The 18,988-nt window shown below is 34.0% G+C and overlaps 3 protein-coding genes and 1 long non-coding RNA gene across 12 annotated transcripts; 1 reads left to right on the top strand and 3 right to left on the bottom strand.

Annotated features, from left to right (window-relative positions):
- Nucleotides 1–286: 286 nt before the first annotated feature.
- LOC124303188 (STAM-binding protein-like A) lies at nt 287–7,787 on the bottom strand. Of its 4 annotated transcripts, none has more exons than XM_046760105.1 (9): nt 7,588–7,787; nt 6,656–6,806; nt 5,442–5,540; nt 5,098–5,319; nt 4,402–4,581; nt 3,878–4,178; nt 3,690–3,802; nt 3,473–3,575; nt 287–1,744 (listed from the first exon to the last, which is right to left on the bottom strand). In XM_046760105.1, exons 2-9 carry the CDS (start codon nt 6,793–6,795, stop codon nt 1,682–1,684), a joined length of 1,221 nt encoding a protein of 406 aa, XP_046616061.1. In that variant the 5' UTR covers nt 6,796–6,806; nt 7,588–7,787; the 3' UTR covers nt 287–1,681. The 4 variants fall into 4 exon arrangements, with proteins under 4 accessions (XP_046616061.1, XP_046616060.1, XP_046616059.1 ...); XM_046760104.1 differs by lacking the exon at nt 7,588–7,787 and adding an exon at nt 6,897–7,129; XM_046760103.1 differs by lacking the exon at nt 7,588–7,787 and having other exon boundaries at nt 6,656–7,119.
- Nucleotides 7,788–8,428: 641 nt separating this feature from the next.
- Nucleotides 8,429–14,260, top strand: LOC124303190 (major facilitator superfamily domain-containing protein 9-like). Of its 2 annotated transcripts, none has more exons than XM_046760109.1 (5): nt 8,429–8,680; nt 9,438–9,569; nt 9,830–9,959; nt 10,064–10,273; nt 11,024–14,260. In XM_046760109.1, the coding sequence occupies exons 1-5, from the start codon at nt 8,669–8,671 to the stop codon at nt 11,740–11,742; spliced, it is 1,203 nt and encodes a 400-aa protein (XP_046616065.1). In that variant the 5' UTR covers nt 8,429–8,668; the 3' UTR covers nt 11,743–14,260. The 2 variants fall into 2 exon arrangements, with proteins under 2 accessions (XP_046616065.1, XP_046616063.1); XM_046760107.1 differs by lacking the exon at nt 8,429–8,680 and adding an exon at nt 8,835–8,966.
- Nucleotides 12,264–15,100, bottom strand: LOC124303191 (protein PET100 homolog, mitochondrial). 5 transcript variants are annotated; one of them, XR_006907860.1, is made up of 4 exons: nt 15,001–15,077; nt 14,374–14,623; nt 14,197–14,272; nt 12,264–13,246 (listed from the first exon to the last, which is right to left on the bottom strand). XR_006907860.1 is itself a non-coding variant. In XM_046760111.1 (3 exons), the coding sequence occupies exon 2, from the start codon at nt 14,611–14,613 to the stop codon at nt 14,374–14,376; it is 240 nt and encodes a 79-aa protein (XP_046616067.1). In that variant the 5' UTR covers nt 14,614–14,623; nt 15,001–15,077; the 3' UTR covers nt 12,264–13,244. The 5 variants fall into 5 exon arrangements, 4 of the variants coding, with proteins under 4 accessions (XP_046616067.1, XP_046616069.1, XP_046616066.1 ...); XM_046760111.1 differs by lacking the exon at nt 14,197–14,272 and having other exon boundaries at nt 12,264–13,244; XM_046760113.1 differs by lacking the exon at nt 12,264–13,246 and adding an exon at nt 14,754–14,908 and having other exon boundaries at nt 14,085–14,623; nt 15,001–15,100.
- A 1,072-nt stretch (nt 15,101–16,172) lies between these two features.
- Nucleotides 16,173–17,976, bottom strand: LOC124303193 (uncharacterized). The gene is made up of 3 exons (XR_006907862.1): nt 17,656–17,976; nt 17,288–17,369; nt 16,173–16,258 (listed from the first exon to the last, which is right to left on the bottom strand). It is a non-coding gene; the product is annotated as an uncharacterized LOC124303193 (long non-coding RNA).
- Between the last annotated feature and the right edge of the window lie 1,012 nt (nt 17,977–18,988).

Below are 18,988 nucleotides of genomic sequence, written 5' to 3'. Positions count from 1 at the left end.
TTCATGAAATCGCGGTTAATCTAGGGGTTAATCAACGGGATGAGTTTATAACTCTGAACAAATGACATAAAAAGTGATCCTTCACTTTTACCAAAGCTACAGCTGCTTTTCTTCAGTACGCGCTCATTACAATTACTTTGTGTTTCCTATTAAAAATCGAATTATTTCCTGTACAATATAATCCAGTCTGATGTCCAATTTGCCATCGCACTATTCGAAATTGTATTATAATATATAATTGGGAATTTATTAAAGTAAATAATAGAAAATGAATGAACAGTAATAGTAAGTGGTAAGTTGAATTATATTGAATTATTGAAGTCACATTTAACTTTAATGAAGAAAATATAACAAACTTGTTGATCATAGCATAAATCATTAATATGTGAATTGCATATGCCAACCTATTTCATATAGTCCTTAAAAGCCACATTTAACTTTAATGAATAAAATATAACAAACTTGTTGATCATAGCATAAATCATTAATATGTGAATTGCATATGCCAACCTATTTCATATAGTCCTTAATATTTAGCATAAATATCACAATTCAATTTGTAAAGCTACTAATACATTGCGCAATTACCGTTTGATGGTTACATATCAGATATCTGTTATATTATATACATAGTGTGAAAACTGTTATAAAAATGTAATAAATAGTTAACATGAAATATAACTTTGCTCAAGTATTATGCAGTACATTAACTGTCAATGTATTGCAATTAAATTTCAAATCTCACTCTTTGCTCTACATGGGGTATTCCATATCAAATCGAACCTACTTTTTTCTCTGTTGCTCTATTGAAATTTTCATCCTTGTTTTCACCCTCATCTTTTACTTACAAATAATCACTTGTGTCCAGTAGTACAAAGTACCAAAGCACAGTAGAGCAGAAGTAAGCACTGATGGTCCCCAGTAGTGAGGAGTACTAGAGTCCAGTAATGCGGAAGTGATCGCCACTGTTCTCCAGTGATGCTCCACTTTAATAGTGACAAATATTCTATGGCAGTAAAACACTAGTACTTCAATTGTGCAGCGGTGCACTTATGTACGGCGAAAGTTATGAGACCAGTGCCTAAATGTCATTTTAATACAGTCTCTGACTTCTAGTACTCTTTTTTGCGTTTTTACTCATTTATGTCATTAGCTAATGAGCTAAACAACTGAAGTCTGATTACTCTACGAGCAGTAATAGTAAACCACACGGGCAAAAATGCCAATCACATCAACACTATACAAAGTCAAAAAATTTATGTTGGAATGCCCCACATATTATAAACTTTACTTACAATCTATGTGGTATTTAAGCTTTGCAATGGTATAAGCTTTAAATGTTTATATCTAAATATTTCGTTGTATCAACCGTATTCGAGTGCATGTAAAAAAAATTTTTTGAATTTGATTACTCACCTATGTATATAAATATATTATGACTCTATTCTTATTTATTTATGAACAACAGATAAAAGAGTTACGAGATGTAGTAACGAATTTGGTACTACACATTTGAATTACTATGAACAATCAGAGTCGTCGACGACACATCAAATTGCCCAAATTCCATTTTTACTTTCAAAAGTATTGTTCCATAATAATAATGTTTGGTAATAGAAAAACAATTGACAGTACATCAGCTCAAGCCAGCAGGTAAGACGACATGTATGAGATGCACATTTCATTTCCTCAAATCTACCATATTTATAAGCGCCATTGAATCCAACTTACAATGTTCAGCTACCTGTAACATTTGTTATATGTAAGAAGATTTGTAATAACTGTGGTACAAAAATCATACTTTACACTTCATAAGCATTTATCAATTACTTTTTGAATAAAGAATTCATACATGGGAACCATTAACCGTTTGGAAACCAATTTACGGAAACTCACAGGTTCTCTGTGTGAAAACCATATAGGTATGTATACATGTGATGGCAAACACCATAATCTTGGAAAAGCTTACTCAATATATGCTATGTCATTGTATTAGTATTAGTAAAAAGTGCTATAGAAATTTTTAAATTTGTAGTAATTGATTCTTGCTTATCAGCAAACTGGGAATGAAATATGAACAAGAATAATTATAGTTGTGAATAATATAATAGATTGAGATTTATCTGATTAAATCGTTTGAAAGAGAAAATAATAACTGTTACAAGAGCTTGATAGTGATGAGTTTAGATTCAGAGTTATCCAAAAATAAGAGTTATGGTTACTCAAAGAACTATTACAACAGAGCAGAATAAGAGAATAATATGTGCTCGCCAAGTGTATATCGGAAACTAGAATAACTGCGATAAAGTGAGTAGCTTTTTATAATGGTATGAAAACCACTAAACAAAATTCCCGGGTTTTTACTGAATTTCTTAACAGGACATTTTTTCTCCGATACCTTGACATCGATTACTGGTATCACTAAACCTTCTATCAAATCAATAACAAAGATTTAATGTGTTCAATTTTTAGCGATACGTTGATGCAGCACAGCTTCAGTTACATAGCGCTAAGTGTGAGAACTCTTCATCGGTATATTACTGATTTTAGAGTATATACTTAGAATTTGCGAGTCATTTTACCGTATAGCCGTTAATAATTCACTGTGTTATCTCCCGGACGTTTTCGAGATGATCGCAAGGGACAGGCTAATAGACCGATCAATCGACAGAACGGCAGACCGGCGAACCGAAACACATACTGATATTTTTTGAAAAATCTGTTTACCGTATATTAGAGAACCAAGAAGTTAAAGAGTAATTGAAATTCAAAAAATGTCATTTTCGACCAAAACAAATACATTTTCGATGTCACCGTGGGTGATGTAAACTACAAATGTTCTATATCGATCTATTTTTGCAGAAATCAAACGCTTTTCATATACTGAAAATCATCAGATTCCAAGAAGAATGAATTATTTCGCAATTGATTCTGACAATATAAGAGATCACAGACTACCGTTTCACTGATTTTTTAGAATTCCATAAGTAGTGAGACGTTTAAATTTAGTCACAGACCATTGATATCAGCTTGGTCTTCCATTGATTGCACATTGAAAATTTAAAAAAATCTGGGTTACAAGAATAAGAATATTTTGTTTCTTCTCTTTCATTTTATGCATTTATAATAACAAATTAAAAAACACAACTAATATAGAGCTTCTGTGAGCTGTCTGATTATATTACATGAATTGTGAAGAATTTCTTGCAAGATATCAATTTTTCGCTGGTTATGCAAAATTTCAATTATTATCCGGAAGTACCAGTAAATTTTCCAATTTTTACCGGGTTTTGTTCTGGTTCCAAAAATTCCAGGATTTTTCCTGTTACTTCCGTTTTTCTCGTAGCAAAGACACCATGTAATCTATCTACATGAAATAGCCAGCTGAATGAACCCAAAAAGTAGAGATGATTTCTAGCATTGTTTCTTATAAATATGCTTATGAAAATATACTTTGTAGATAATTACTTACAGTGTAAAGGGCTGGTTGTGTTGGATGCGGATGAAATCCCGATGTCCGACAATTAGCTATAAAATCTAATCCATAGTCTGCTGTCAAAGTATAAAATCCAGTACTGGAACAATAATGAGAATAAATCAGTTAATAAGTAGCGCAGAAAAGTGACACGATAAGTAATAAAGTTTATATAAAGTTCAATCATTTTTAAATAATGATTATATACACCTACTCTTGATACTTTGGCGCACACACAACAGCTATTGCTTCAGGCATCATTAGTTGATAGGCACAATGAGTGTGAAGATCTACACTAGATAAAAATGCTGTCTGTGTAGGATGAGTCTAAAACATAATTTGAACATTCTTAAAACTTATCAAATTACTCTTGGAAAGAATGGCAATATTTCATTAACTCACATGGATCCAACCAAGAGTGATAAGATTATGCTGGTCTTGGTAGTCAAAGATATCCTCTTCCTTATGCGTTGTACAGGAATCTGGTGATCCCGTTTGTTGAGGGATCAGTACATGGGTGACGAGTAATTTATTACGTTCCAATCTGCCAGCCAATATCCCGCAAGTTTCTTTGTTTAGCATCGTGTTGCGAGAAGCCAGTAACAAGAATTCAGTCATCGCTTTGTTGGGTAATATTACATCTCTCAAAGCATGCTTATCCAGTAAACGAGGTTTAGTAGATCGGTCAACTTCTGGTATTGCTCTAAGTTCAGAAAAATAAAATTAGAGAAAAAAAAAAAAAAACACAAACCGAGCTTTTGAAAGAGAATCCAAGATATCTGGATTATTCACTGCATATTTTAAGCTATCGAGAAACTAATAACAATAATAGGTGACACTCTGAATTGCTGTATCTTGCTATCAACTGATTTCCAACAAAACTATTTTTCAGTTCCCAGATGCCTCAACTAACATTATGCGCTTACTTTTCTTCAGTTCGGGGAGGCTTTATATCCTTAATTGGAGATTGGGGTCTGGTTACAATCGGTTTTTTTGCAACAATGTCTTGATCAGTCACCGATGAAGTTGTACCAAGCATTGCTTTAGCAGCATTTGCAGCTGTCCGAGCGGCTAATTTATTTTTTCTATCTTCTTCGTCCTTCAACCTTCAAACAATGTTGGAGTAACATTTTACTGACTATTATATTTATTGTTAAGATACGTAATAAACTAAGCAATTTAACATGTTAATCAATTTATAAGAACAGGTTTAAACGATAGCTATCAAAGTAACTCGCACATAATTTAGTTCATATCTCAAATTATGGTGGAAGTAAAAAATATGGAAAGTTGAGATAACAGGAGAAAAACTATTTCGCAAAGTTTGTTGAATACATAAAATCAAAATATAAAAACCCAAAATTTAGAAAGGTTAAGTTTGAAAAACCTTAATATAGAATCATCCGAATAAATATAAAAATATTACAGGATACTGACAGTTCTATGTTTTTGTTTCCTATACTTTACCTTTGTACATTTTAGCGTTAATATATTTCCATTTTTTTCCTTTTGAAAATTCTACAAATTAAAGAATACAGCAAACTAACAGAATCAATGCACTTTTAGCATGGCATATAATTCTTGTGTACTTATATTATAGGTGAGTGAAAAAAATAAGTTACCTCTGCTCCTCTTCTCTTTTAAGTCGTTCCATTTCAATTTTCTCCCGTTTCTTTGCATCCTCCAGATATTTGATCTGCTCCATTTTATACTGAGCAAGTAATTGCTTTTTCAGTGCTTCAGCTTTTGGGAAAATTTCCCGCAACTTTTGTTGATTTGTCGCACGATCTTTTACAGGCACTGTGTCATATTGTGGATGCTTTCTTATTTTTTCTAAGAAAATTCTGAAAACAAAAATCTAATAGTTAACTATCATTTCCAGCTACGAGCTCAAGAACAAATTGTTGCATCCATTATTAAAACTGAGTTTCAATTTCAAGCCTCAGATAAAAGTTTGGTAACTTACGTCATAAATTTCATGAATAAAATATATGCATTTTCTTGACTGCCCTCTTCCATGTATACGTTAGCCATTCTGATCATTTCAATTCCAGAACGATAATATCTGAAACATTTAATTAGAATAGTTTCACATCTCGCTAATAACTTCACTACATAGTAACATAGAAAGTGTTTCATTATGAAGCTGAAGCTGGCAGCCAGGATTAGCAGCCAAATGTGTTAAATTTATTAGAAATAGAAAAATGCAGTTCAGTTATATCCATATAATTGTATGATAATATTGGGGGTTCAAGGTATTTGAAAAAAATGTTGATTTTTGAAATTCTCTACCCTGATCGAACAAACATTAGAACATTTGGCTGCTAATTCGAGCTACTACCTTCAGCCTTGTATTTTATTATACATATTCTACAACTGTATATCATTATCCTACGGTGAATACTGGTTCATTGGCTGAATATTCATATAGATCAATCAAATAGCCAAAAAAAAAACAAAAATCCAGTAAGCTAATGTTTCTGACATTAATGTAATAATGCATTTCTAAGAAAACTTGATATTTCAAAAGATTGGTATTGGCTGAAATTCAGTGCATTAGAATAAAGTAATACATAGTCATTTCTTGCTAACTCAAATCCATTAGTCATTTGAAAGTTGCAAAATAGTGATTTTTTCAGGAATGACTTGTATTAACATACTAACTTTCAAAGTCAAAAAATTTAATGATGTAAGATGAATAATAAAAAATAATTTAACAGGATGTTTGCGCTCAGGATTAGGTGAAGGAGTAGAAATTGTGATCATGATGGTGTTAAAGAATATACTGCAGAAACTGTCCGATGTACGATAAATTAAAGAAATTGCAAATGTGGTTACATCGAAAAATAGACAACCAGAAATATAAAACGAAGATTAAATGAAAAAATGGACAATCTCATCATTTATGAGTCTGAAGTTAGTATCAATAACTTAGGTGAATGTTAAAATAAAAACCACTATTTTGCAGTGCTTAGAAATAACTACAAAACTTGAATTTACAAAATCTGAGTTGGTGCTGTATTATGATTTATTGAATTTCAAACAATTCTAAAGTTGTGAAATAACGAGTTCTTTTAAAAATATCTGGTTACAATAGCGTTAGGACATCAACTTGATCATTTATGGTGATATTCCATTTACAATTATGAGTAACTAATTCAAACTGAGTGGATGTCATACCTTCGCGGTGGAATATTAGGGTCTATGTCAACAGCAGTCCCATAATCTGCCAGTGCTTTAAGGCGGTCCTCTGGATCAATTAATCGCATGTTTTTTACAGAGGTATATTTAGTGGGTTTGTAGTCGACCTTATCCTTCATCTTATCTCTATCTGTATCCATATTTGACTTGTAGGTTATGATTATGTTAATAACACAATTTACATATATTCTTCTACCAGAGTACGCATAACGTTCTTTACGTTGTTATCATTGTGACTGATGTAAATGGAATACGTCTTACATATACCAATATTTTTAAAACAAATCAATGACTGAAAAGTTACAAGTTTATCATTCGCATGCACGGGACTATACAATATTAGAGACTAGCACTACTAGCAGCAGCAGCAGCACTCTTGGCAAGTTGGCCAACTCTGGATCAACAATAGTCACCAAACCACGGAGATAGAAAGAATTATCTCCATAAGAGATAAAAGATACGTTCCGAAATTATTAATAGTAAATTGGATACATCAGTCTTTCATAACTTATTCTTCTTAGAGGTGTTACCAAGATTCCAAATTATCAAATACAGGTTCCAATCAAGTTTTTCAAGTCTGGAAAATTTTAACATTCTCTTCTGAATTTTAGTTTGTACTGTTTTTAATGGGGTTTGTCTATCGTTCTAGGAAAAAAGACGATGCACCTTAGTTCGCGGACATTCACGGCTGTCCTGCTACGAAAATACGGTCACGTAATGGGTGCTTTCCATTTACTGACTCAAATCGACTTGTGTCGCTATTTCTGGTGTAACCGACCAATCTGGACAAAGGAATACACCAGAAATAGTGACACAAGTCGACTTGAGTCAGTAAATGGAAAGCACCCAATGTTGCCACCGTAGCCGTTCAAGTATACCTATGTGACGCTGATAGTAGTTACCCCTATTACCTGTTCAAGCCACTTGATTACCAGCGCCACTAGCGGCCGGCAACATTTCCACGTCTGCCAAAATTACAGTGTGTCACCCTCGCCGAGTAGTAGGTAGGACACCAAGAAGGACAGGAGAACGAACTCGGGTGGTGGGGATAGTCCCATACATGACCGCCGCCTGGCGTCGCTGCTAACCATAGCGTACATGCGCAGTTTGGTACTGCGCAGTCAAATAATTCAAGTCCCCCGTGTTCTAGAAACAGAATGAACAGAATGAATGTCAAGATGCGCAATATCGGATTGCGCATGTACCCGACGATTAGCAGCGACGCCAGGCGACGGTCGTATAGGGGCCCACCTCAAACTCACATTACAATAGGAGTTCGGTCTCCTGTTTTCTAGCCTTCTTGTAGGAGACTACACTCGACCAGCGCTCGGCTCAAAAGTTGGTCCAGTTTCTGGGGCTCCCCCTTCCACCTATGATCTTGCGATTCACCGTTTGCCATGTTTCCTCGGATTTAATGTCGGTTGACATTGGTAAAGCAATTACTCGGTTTTCACTGGTTTTCACTCAGTTCAAATGCGTATTTTAAGAATTTACAGTGTGTTCATAACATGCAGGTTTATAGAGTACGATCTTAGAGCATATACTGTATGTGCTCGAAGGGTATGATCGTCGCTCTTCTTTTTTTACATTTTATAGCGAAAAATCCACTTTTTTCCGTAATAGGCACTTAAATCGCATTCAAACAATTCTCACGTTACCCCAAACCTGGGGACAAGCTTTATCGTATAGGGTGTTGTCTCCTTCATACTACTCGCGCCCCCCCTTTGGCGGCAAGCGACCATTTTCATCGAGGGGCTAGGGGAAAAAAAACTAAATAATTTTACTCAATTATTTATAAGTGAACTAATTACCGACAAACGTTCACGTGGGTCCAACCATCACCAAACAAACCACGACAATTGAGACAGATAAGGGGCTAAGTATAAGGAGGCCAGCACAAGACCGATTGATAAGTCGAGTGATAAAAGGCGCGCCGATTAAGCGTGGCATTCAGGTGGCAATATAGGTATTAGCCGTAGCAAGCGTATATCCATGTATACAAGCGTATGTGAGGCCCAAGTATAACATGCATACACGTATATGCATACTTACGCTGTGACCAAAGAATAATTCATGTATACACACACAAGCTAATTGTAAGTGTTTGTCACTAGATTGAAATGATTTTTTGGGAAATCAGTTATGTAAATGATTACAGAACAATAAAGTTATCACCACGTGGACATGAGTTGACGATTCACCTCGATTTTTGCTATAGAAATCAGACTTTTCCGACGTATAAAGCAAAATGAAATTCAATCCTACATGGGTTTACGTCGTTTCATTTGTGGTAAGTGTGAAACAACAGCTGATCCTGCTATAGTTCCTCCTTCCACTTGAAACGTGTACCCAGTGTGCCCGATGTTTCTACGTTCATTTAATTTCGGAAATTATCTCAATATCATACATTTATCCACTAAAAATAACCAATAATCACAAAAATAAATTTTGCAACTATCAATTTACGAGTCTTCAGGCCAAAGAACATATGTTCAAGGAATCCAAAGATACTAATTGTGAATTGTGTTCAGTGGTATTTCTTATATATCTGGCGGGACGAGAAGAACAAGTTCAAAAATATATGTATATCACCATCGCATTCCAGGAGACTCTTTATCCATACAACCATTGATAAATATATTACAGTGAACTTTCTACATTACGTCTATAAAGAAGCAGTTTAAATTGAATATAACATGTATTGATAGGTTTTTTCCAATTTTTTGCGTATGATCAGCTAATTGAGTGTTCAACTTTTCAGGATTTGTTTGCTGTTAGCCTGTCTATACCTCTGCTATCTACACATCTCCGGGCACTGGGAGCATCTCATATTGTAATTGGATTCTTCAGTTCACTGTATGCTGGAACTCAACTTATCAGTGGGCCTATTATCGTTAGTACTTGAACATTTGTGATAATATTTAATCTTCGGAAATTTGAATAATTTCAATAATTGCCGAAGAGAATGTCGGATTGAACTTTCACTGCATGAGATAATCATGCTGCAGTGGAACTGTCATTGCAAAACTACTTGTATATCAAACCACTAAGCATTCAAAAGTTTGATCGACATAACTGTGCTCGCCTCGAAATGCTAATTTAATAATAACTGTAGGGCTTTTGATATTTTTTATGATAAAACCATTATTCCAGGGAAGTTGGAGCGACCAAAAAGGACGACAAGCAATCTTATTAATCAGTCTGACAATATCTGCAATTTCTTACATTTTCCTGGGCATTGTAAAATCCCTATGGGTGATATTAATAATCCGAGCTGGTTTGGGTAATGAGTTCTATTGTTTATTTATGAATTTAGGTTGCTTACACCTAAAACTTAGTATATAGTTATTTACAAAGTTTTTCAGTACAATTGAATTTATTGTCCAGGTACTTTCAAACACATCCAAGTCTTGGCACGGACCATTGTAGCTGACAGAGTATTACCAGAGGAACAAAGTAAAATCTCTGGCCGCTTGACTGCTCTGTCAAGTGCGGGTTTCATTGTTGGGCCCGCAATTGGTGGACACCTTGCAGAATTGGAACATGGATTTTCTTACTTGTGTTACTGCACTGCTTTATTGTTTGCTGTCAATATTGGTATGCTTAATATATCACTGTATACACAGTTTGCAATAGTCCAGTTTGAACATATTGCCATCACCTTCCTAATAAATTCTGAGTAGACCATTACAGGATTTCGATGTAAAATTAGCTGTCAAATTAATTAAAAGTGAATAACATCTCAAAAAGATATATTCAACTTTCTACGTGAATATATTAAAAAACAAATATATTAAAATTTGAGAGGAACAATAATCTTTTTCTAATTGGTTCATTAATTTTATAAGTACAAGTTCGTTTCGTGGCTGATTTTACAAGGAAATTGATGTATGTGACTTTAAAGGGGATTTCATATAAATTAAACGCGAAAAAGAGCTCGACAGCCCAATTCAATACACAGTTCTGAACGAAAATTACTCCAATGCACTTTCATTTGATGCAGAAATATACAAAATAGCACAGACACTACGAAATCGCAATATAAAATTAGTTCCTAGAATCGATGCCATTTCTTTATTTCAGCGTCAAATGAAAATGTGTTGGAGTATTGTTGTTCAGTATGGCATACCAAAATGGGGCTGTTGAGCCCTATTTTACGTTTGAGATATGTGAATTTTGATTTTTGGACATATATACATCGACGTCGAAATCGACTAGGGCACCCCCATCTTTTACGATTAAAGAAAGCTTTCGTACTGATAGGAAAAGTTAATGCCATCGATCCATAATAATTTTTGATCATTTTAGTAATTTCATAATTACTTAAAACATTCGAAATTTTTTCAGGAACGACGTATTTCTTTCTTTATGATCCACCCGAAACTGGGTCACCAGATGAAACCAAGACGTCTCTTAAAAAAAAGCAGTACTTGAGTATAAGAGAGCAAATGTTGTGTGTAGTGCGTCATTTAGTCAATGTTGATTGGATAATTTATGGGGATGTATTTGCTCTAAAGTTCCTAATGGCTGTTTCTAATGCAATATTCACATCAAATTATTTTGCCAATGTTCAGGAGACATACAATATTTCGCCTCGTTGGGCAGGCTATACGATTTCTTTTCAAGGTCTAATAGCATCTTTAGCAGGCTTATTAGCTGGTTGGATAGACCAGAAGTTTTATAAAAACGATCTAACCTTCCAGCAGCGTAATTTACATGGATTTATAATCATAACAATATCTTATGTAGGACTTTTCACTGCCCCAACTTTGCATCTTTTCATGCTTAGTATCGTACCACTTACAGCAGCTAGCTCTTTAGTAAGAATAGTCGGAATGGACATGGTCTTAAAACGATGTTCTCCAACGCAACGAGGCTCTTTGGTTGGTACTAGCAACAGCATATCTAATATTGCCCGTTTTGTAGCACCGTTGCTTGCAGGTTTGATGGGAGATCTGTACGGGACTAGAAGTGCGACTTTGTTATGTATATTATTATCCAGTTTAGGTATAATTGTTTCACTAATGGTCAGACAATACAAACCCATTCAACTAAAGGTTGACTAAGTTGAAAGGTTAATATTAATAATAGGCATAATATTAACCAAGGCTTCTGTTGCTTTTTATACTTTGAATTCTATTATTTTCTGAGGGTATAACCATGCCGTGTGAAGAAAAAAATTTGGTCATTCTTGTAGTATCAGGTATTTTGACAAGGTACACATACATAAGATGTTGCATTATTTCATTTTAGTTATTCGCTCAAAATAACTACAGTTGATCTACAGGAAGGTCTCGTAAGAGGATCCATTCTGATCCGCATGGTCACTAGCAGCCCCAACAGATGCACAACTTTTAGCTGAGCCAAGTGTAGCGGGTCAATGTTGTGAACGAATACTTTTAGTTGTTGTTAGCGTTGGCAGTGACCGCGTGGCTCGGAACAGGCCCTTTCACAAGACCCTCCTTGTATGTTGTGGCATATGTAGTTTCTGTAGTTTTGTTAAAGATAAAATTTCATCATTGTAGTTCTTACTACTTGTAACGAAATGCTACATTGATAAATGCAGACGAGTTTTTTATTGATCCTGCTAAAAATAGGTTTAGCAATAAATTTCATGTCTGTCTAATAATTCCATATACCAATGAAAGTACTGCAATAATACCTGTAGTCAGTTAGAACTATCATTGCTTATATACACACATGATTTTCAATTCTCGAAGTACTCTGAGGTATTTATTGACTGTAGCAAATCACAAAACATATGAATAAAGGTTTTCATTTCTTGGACAAAGTTAGGTAGCAAACATAATACAGGACGTGAAGCAATATTTAAATTTTAATTATATAAATTATTTTTCTAAAGTACAGATAGCTGATGTATGTGAAATATCTATGAAGTTGAAGTTAATAAAGTTAACGTTACATGAACCGTTAGGTAAAAAATCATTATTTTGCAATTACAGATTGACTTTGTAGAAGTCAAGTTTTTAAAATATTACCATACTTTACTTTATCATGGTTTACTGAATTTCAAATTATACATTGGCTATGAAATAATGGATTTTCTTAACATGCATTGTTACAATAACTCAATCCCATAAATCTCTATTTTGTCCATATGTACATATGATCAATATAATTAATATGTAGAAATTCATACAATTTTTATGAAATACAGCTGTACATTTTAGTCTAATGAGTCTTTTATATTTCGGGATTAACACAATAAAATAATATGGATTAAAAAAAAAAAAAATTATGCTACTATGAATAAATGCTGAAAAATGGTTTTTTATTCACATACTTACTTATTACAGAAATCTATATTGGAAAATCTGTTCGGCTTCAAGGGTTATTAAATTGTCTGAGTTCTCGGAGGCTGGGCATGCATCATCGTTGGCTTATTGAAACATCAGGTTATTGATTTATTATAGAGTCTGAGCCTCGGTTGGAACAGCCCGTTGGTGAATGCACCGATCCCTTTATATCGCCAGCACAGTCCGGTTTGCATGAGAACGACGTACAAAAATAACATCGAACTTCCCTGTCAGCTACGAATTTGCACTTCCTCTAAATGCAAAAAGTCAGATTTTGAGGGTTTACAATTCGTCGCGATTGCATGGTATGATGATGTGAATTTTTTCTCATATAGTAATACTAATGACCACCAATACCTCGCAGTTACAGATTGTTTAAACAATATTGCTTTTATAATAAAATATGTACTGAGAACGTGTCCGAAACACGTATATTTTAAACAGGGAAATTCACCCTGTTGTTGGCACAGGTTAGAGATGAGATAAAAGTTTGATAAAATTTGGCAATTGTTTTTGAATCATTTGAAATTTATTTGGAGGGTATGTTTGAAGAAGTTCGTCAATACCCTATATATGGGACACCGTAATTAACATAATCATATTTGTGAACAACTCTTCTGAGTTATTTCAAAATTGTGAAAAGGTGAATTTTCTTGCAACATTTTTTTACCTTATGGTGACAAGTTTCAACCTTATAAAAAATATGACTATGAAGTCTGCGTTAAAGGGTGAATATACCAGAGCAGAACTTTGCATGTTCCAACATTGGTTACGAAATATTTAACGTAAATGCTGCCGAACAAATTTAGAGCAGATCATTATTTCTTATGGCCTCAGTAAGAATGAGTACCTAATAATAATCATCTACTTTAAATGCTTCCAGTTAGTGTGATAAAACATAAAATGTATAGATTATGAGTTTTTGTTTTCTGCTTTACATGACTTTACATCTTTTATGATACAAGAATTCGTGCAGAGGTGATCAAATGTTATAGCAAATATAAGGACTTTTCACAATTTGTATTGAATCTTATACTAAATACAAATATCTTTGCATTGCTATCATGAGTGTTGAAAATAGTCTATGGATGTTAGGTATATCATATAATTTATTAAAGAAAATCAACAAATCATACAAGCACCAAGAACACTGATGGTTGTAACAAATAAATATTTATAATATAAATTTAATTAACAACTTACATCAGCAACGATAAACATTACTTTATATTTGAAACTCATTGGCTTTTTAGAAAAGTATTTTTAACAGCTTAAGAACCTAGTTGAATGAATAATTTTGAATATATTCTATTGGCTGTAAAACTCGGCATTAAGAAACGTTTAGTGTCAAATAAATGATGAATGACAAATACTAATTACCTATTTATTCAAACTAGATTCCAGCACCTCAAAAGCCTTAGCGTCCTGTCTTTCACGTATTTCCCTAATTTTTCGTCTCAACGCCTCATCCTCTTCTTTGTTAACCATGGGGTAGATTTCACGTTTCGTTTTTGTGACCCAAGTTTCATAAACTTCTGGCTGGTTAAAGTAGTGGAACATACCCACTGGAAATGCCATGTACAACACCATTTTAGCGACTTCTAATTGCCAGTTCCCCATTGCATTAATTCTAAAAAAGATAGGAGATTGCATAACGCAACTCAAAAAACATACATAACCTCAAAGTAACCTTATATTTAAAATGAAAAAAAATTAATAAATGACATTGGCCAGTAAAGTTAAATATGCAGTAACTTTACATCGTTAGAACCCGCTGCACTTCAGCACAAAATTTTTTATATCTTGTCAACTTCGTGTCGCGCCCTAGCCGGATAGTTTGTCTTGAGAGTTGGGTTAAATTCACCGTGAGATTTGCGTTTTGAGAATTTGTATTCACAGGTCGCATTAATTAATTCTGGAATGCCGTTGAAAATTGTAGAGTTACTTGAAGTGATGAAATTTCAATTTCTGTTTCTTTCATTGTGGTTAACTGAACGAATAACATACAATTGTCGTTGACTGAAGAATGAAGATGTGTAAAGATTGCTAGCCTTTTGGGGTTTATCGTAATCAAAAATTGCAGAGATGAATACATCGTTAAGTGGCGCCCTCTGCATCCCTTCTGCCCTGTATGCGCAACTCAAGTCCAAAGAGTATAGTAACTCAGGTCGGCACTCGGTCGGTACGTAGTGGCAACAAGAAGTGATGTTCCCATTGCTCACTGTGTGTACCCAGATCATGCAGAGTCGAATAATATAATGTTCCTGACGATGCCTATGTACTGACCACCAGGAACCGCCTGAAATTTTCATACTGGGATTCTCACTTTGCAGTATGTCATCTGATGTAAAAAAATCAAAGTAATGCAACCAGGCTAACAGCTGACCTTTGACCGTGTTTATTCGTGTGTGGATGGTAGAACAGGTATATTATTGACTATGTTTAATTAATTTATGTGACGTGAGTAATTGGAAAACCCAAGAATTACAATTTGCCTCCATTAAAATTAAAAACTTCGGTTATGTAGTAATAAAATGGCACCGACGGCGCCGACTACCAGGCTCTGACATCATAGGATATCTTTCAAGAACGCCCGTATACGTTTCAGTTATGCAAATTCATTTGAGCCAAATTCAACAATGTTAATCTAACAGAGGGTAAAATAATCCGAGATTTGAGTTCACTCACTAATTTTTTGAGTTGAAATAATTCAAATTAATTCATGCAATTTAATTTACAGTTTTTTTAAATTTCAAATTGAGTTTATTAATTCATATCAATTTTTTTTTTTAATACATCTAACACGATTTATTTAAAATCATGGGTTTTAATTTTTTGCTGTATAATTCGCGAGAATTCACAGTAATGCAAGTAAATTTAATAAAATTTCAGTTCATTCTTTTGTATTTCCTGTTAATTCAAATTCCGGAGAAGTTCACCCGAATTAATACTTTACTCGATCACGACTTGGTATTCATGATTTCCAGTACGTTCTGTAGCTTTTTATCTACGACAGTGTCGACGTTTATCCCCTCATACTAAACATTTAATGAAAGAAAAATACAAATTTAATACAAGGTAATGGAAAAGTAATGATTAATCTGAAAGCCGAAAAGCAGAGAAAAAGAAATCATAAGCTTAGAAAGGAGAGAACAGAGAAATGGAAAGACACGTGAACTTACGTTCAGCTATTCGTCAAACTGTTTAACAGCCAGTTACGAAGTATACTTGATGAAGAAAGTCAAAATGAACCTCGGGTCGTCATCTACAAAAGAGTGAAAACGAATTGTTAGAATCCAACTAAAACGAAAGTGAGAACAATAGACTTACCAAAATTTGTGGAAAGAGAATTTTTAAATTATTTGTCTGGTTCTTCAGAAACCTTTTTTTCCTTTCGTTGATTACAAAATTCGAAGAAAAACTAAGAAGAAATCTAAGAATAATCTTTTTAGGCATGTATTTTTGTAACGAAACTGTAATAAATTTATCAATGTATTGATAATCAGCTGTGAATATTATACAGCTTTCTATAAGAAAAAAAAACAAAAAAAAAACGAAATTTATGATTATGGGAGGTGAAGAAAGATGCCACGTTAATTCTATGTAGTTGTAATTTTGTGAATGACCGGTAATATTTGTTAGTGACCGTTAATTTGCGGAAAAAAAACTTGACCGGTGCTTTTACATCTAAATAGGTGGGGTTACTCTATTTTTTACCGTAAAACGGTCGAAAAAAATTGAGACCGTAATTTCGCAACACAAGATTACATGAAAAAAAATTACGTCAGTTTACGGTATAATTACAGTATTTTTTTGGTATTTTTACTGAGAATCTTAATATCGGTATTTTTACATCTCTAAGCTCCACCTCCGTCTACTCTACGCTCAACCTGCCCAGGAAACCACACGTTCCTTGCTATCGTTTATCGCTATCTAGATTTCCTTTAGTTACTTTACGATAAACGTTGCTATAATATATATTAATAATATACTACTGAAACGCAACTAGAATATTCCTGTTCAAAGACGGTATTCCCCAGAGTAACAAGTAAATGTAAATGTATAATGTAAGCGAACAATATTCATAAATTTTTTTTAAGCAAAAATTGTAGTAGACAAAATAACACGGTTGATGTATGCGGTTAAAACGTGGAATAGATTTTCAATATCTTACATTGCAGTAATTATATTGATGAAAATATGACAATTTAACATAATTTATTGCAGATACTTAAGTAATTCACAAATATATTTATCGCCGATATATTAATCTTTCAAAATTCTTGACTCTTACTGTCAGCCGGTACTTTCTACAGTTGAAAGCCTTGCGGTGGGTTTGAAGAAATCTCAGTAAAGCATTATCACCCGTTGCATTCCTACAAAGATAGGATTCTGATATAAATATATATATATATATATAGGTATATGTATATTCAAGTGTGCAAGTAATGGTTGCGTGGATACTCCCGTCCACTATCTGTAACTTCCTCGACATTTCTGTTGCCCTGGTATCAAAGCGCGTCAAATTCGGCGACTGTGCACCTCGTTGTTATGGCTCAAGATTTATGGTCAAAGATTAAAATAAAATAAAATGTACGATATGAACAATGTCATTTCAATGTACTGTATACTATCACATGTTTGTACCAAAAATTTACTCACCCGCTCGTGAAATTCCAACTTTCCTACCACACTGTAATAAAATTACCGCAGAAATGCATTATACACGTTGAATATACTTATAACGCGTGACAATTTTAGGTATAATCACTCTGATTCTAACTTATATTCGATTTCACTCATAATTATACATAAATTTCATTCATCAGCCACGAATTTTCAAATATTTCAAACAGCTACTGCGTAGACTACGTTTGTATATGTCGGAAATTAACTGCAATTGTAACACATTACTATTGGCAATTTCTATTCTATCAACTTGTGTTAATGTGCAGATGGAGATCATCGTGAAAATTCTTCCAAGTAATTCCAAATCATTTTGACGACAGCTGTCTGACGTTATTCCGCTAACTAGTCGACACCACTCCCAGGACAGTATGATGCGTTGTAGTCAACTTCTAATCGACATGCTGCAGCCCCGACCTATCAAACAGAGATCCTCCTACCAGGAACGCAGAGATAGCAAAATGAGGTTTGCTGCTCAAAAATCGGCGAAATTACATGGCGATGTACAATTCGGCGGTCCTTTATAAATATGCCTAATACCTACGAGTGCTTACAATTGTAGCAAGAAAATAAACTGATTATCATTTTCAAGATGCGGGACACAAGGACGCGAAACAAGATCGTCTCGCAAATTTGCATTATTTGAACAGCGGCAACAGGAGACCAGACAGTTCGCAAAGTGTGTTCACATGAGAAAGTTTTAATATTGTCATGAATATCAGGTGCGCAATTTAATTTCTTGTTTTTCTTTCGATCTTGAAAACTATATTAAATTAGCATATGTACCGATTTTGTGGTCGTCAAGTACTAACATCTACGCTTTCGAACGACGTTACAAACCTACTTCTGCAATGAACTAGTGAAGCGGGTAACATAACCTCCAAAGCAAATCTATACATAACGGCTTCTGATAAGACACTGCATTCATTTCGCATTCCAACTAAAAGAGAATACCGGAAATGATTTGTTGTGCTGTTGATGAAAGTGCGCAGTGTGTTCTGAAAGCATCGATGTTATCATATTGAAGTTAGTGACGTTATCGTAGTGATTCATGCTGAGGAAAAACGGTTATTTCGCGATTTTGAAATTGTCTGAAATTCAATACACCATAATAAAACAAAACACACTCATATTTCAAAATCTTGGTTTCTTCAAAATCATTGTAAAATTAAGAAAATAGTGATTTTTTCCCCAGTGTTTCGTTACGATAACGTTGCTAACTGCAACTTCGTTCGATTTCAGCAACTGAAAAATAAGATAGGATCGGTGTATATTCTATTTTAAAATGGTTTTCAAAATCGGCAAAAAA

Source organism: Neodiprion virginianus, chromosome 4 (assembly GCF_021901495.1).
Source record: "Neodiprion virginianus isolate iyNeoVirg1 chromosome 4, iyNeoVirg1.1, whole genome shotgun sequence".
In the NCBI taxonomy this organism is placed as follows: domain Eukaryota; kingdom Metazoa; phylum Arthropoda; class Insecta; order Hymenoptera; family Diprionidae; genus Neodiprion; species Neodiprion virginianus.
This window is presented reverse-complemented; position numbering and strand designations above follow the sequence as displayed.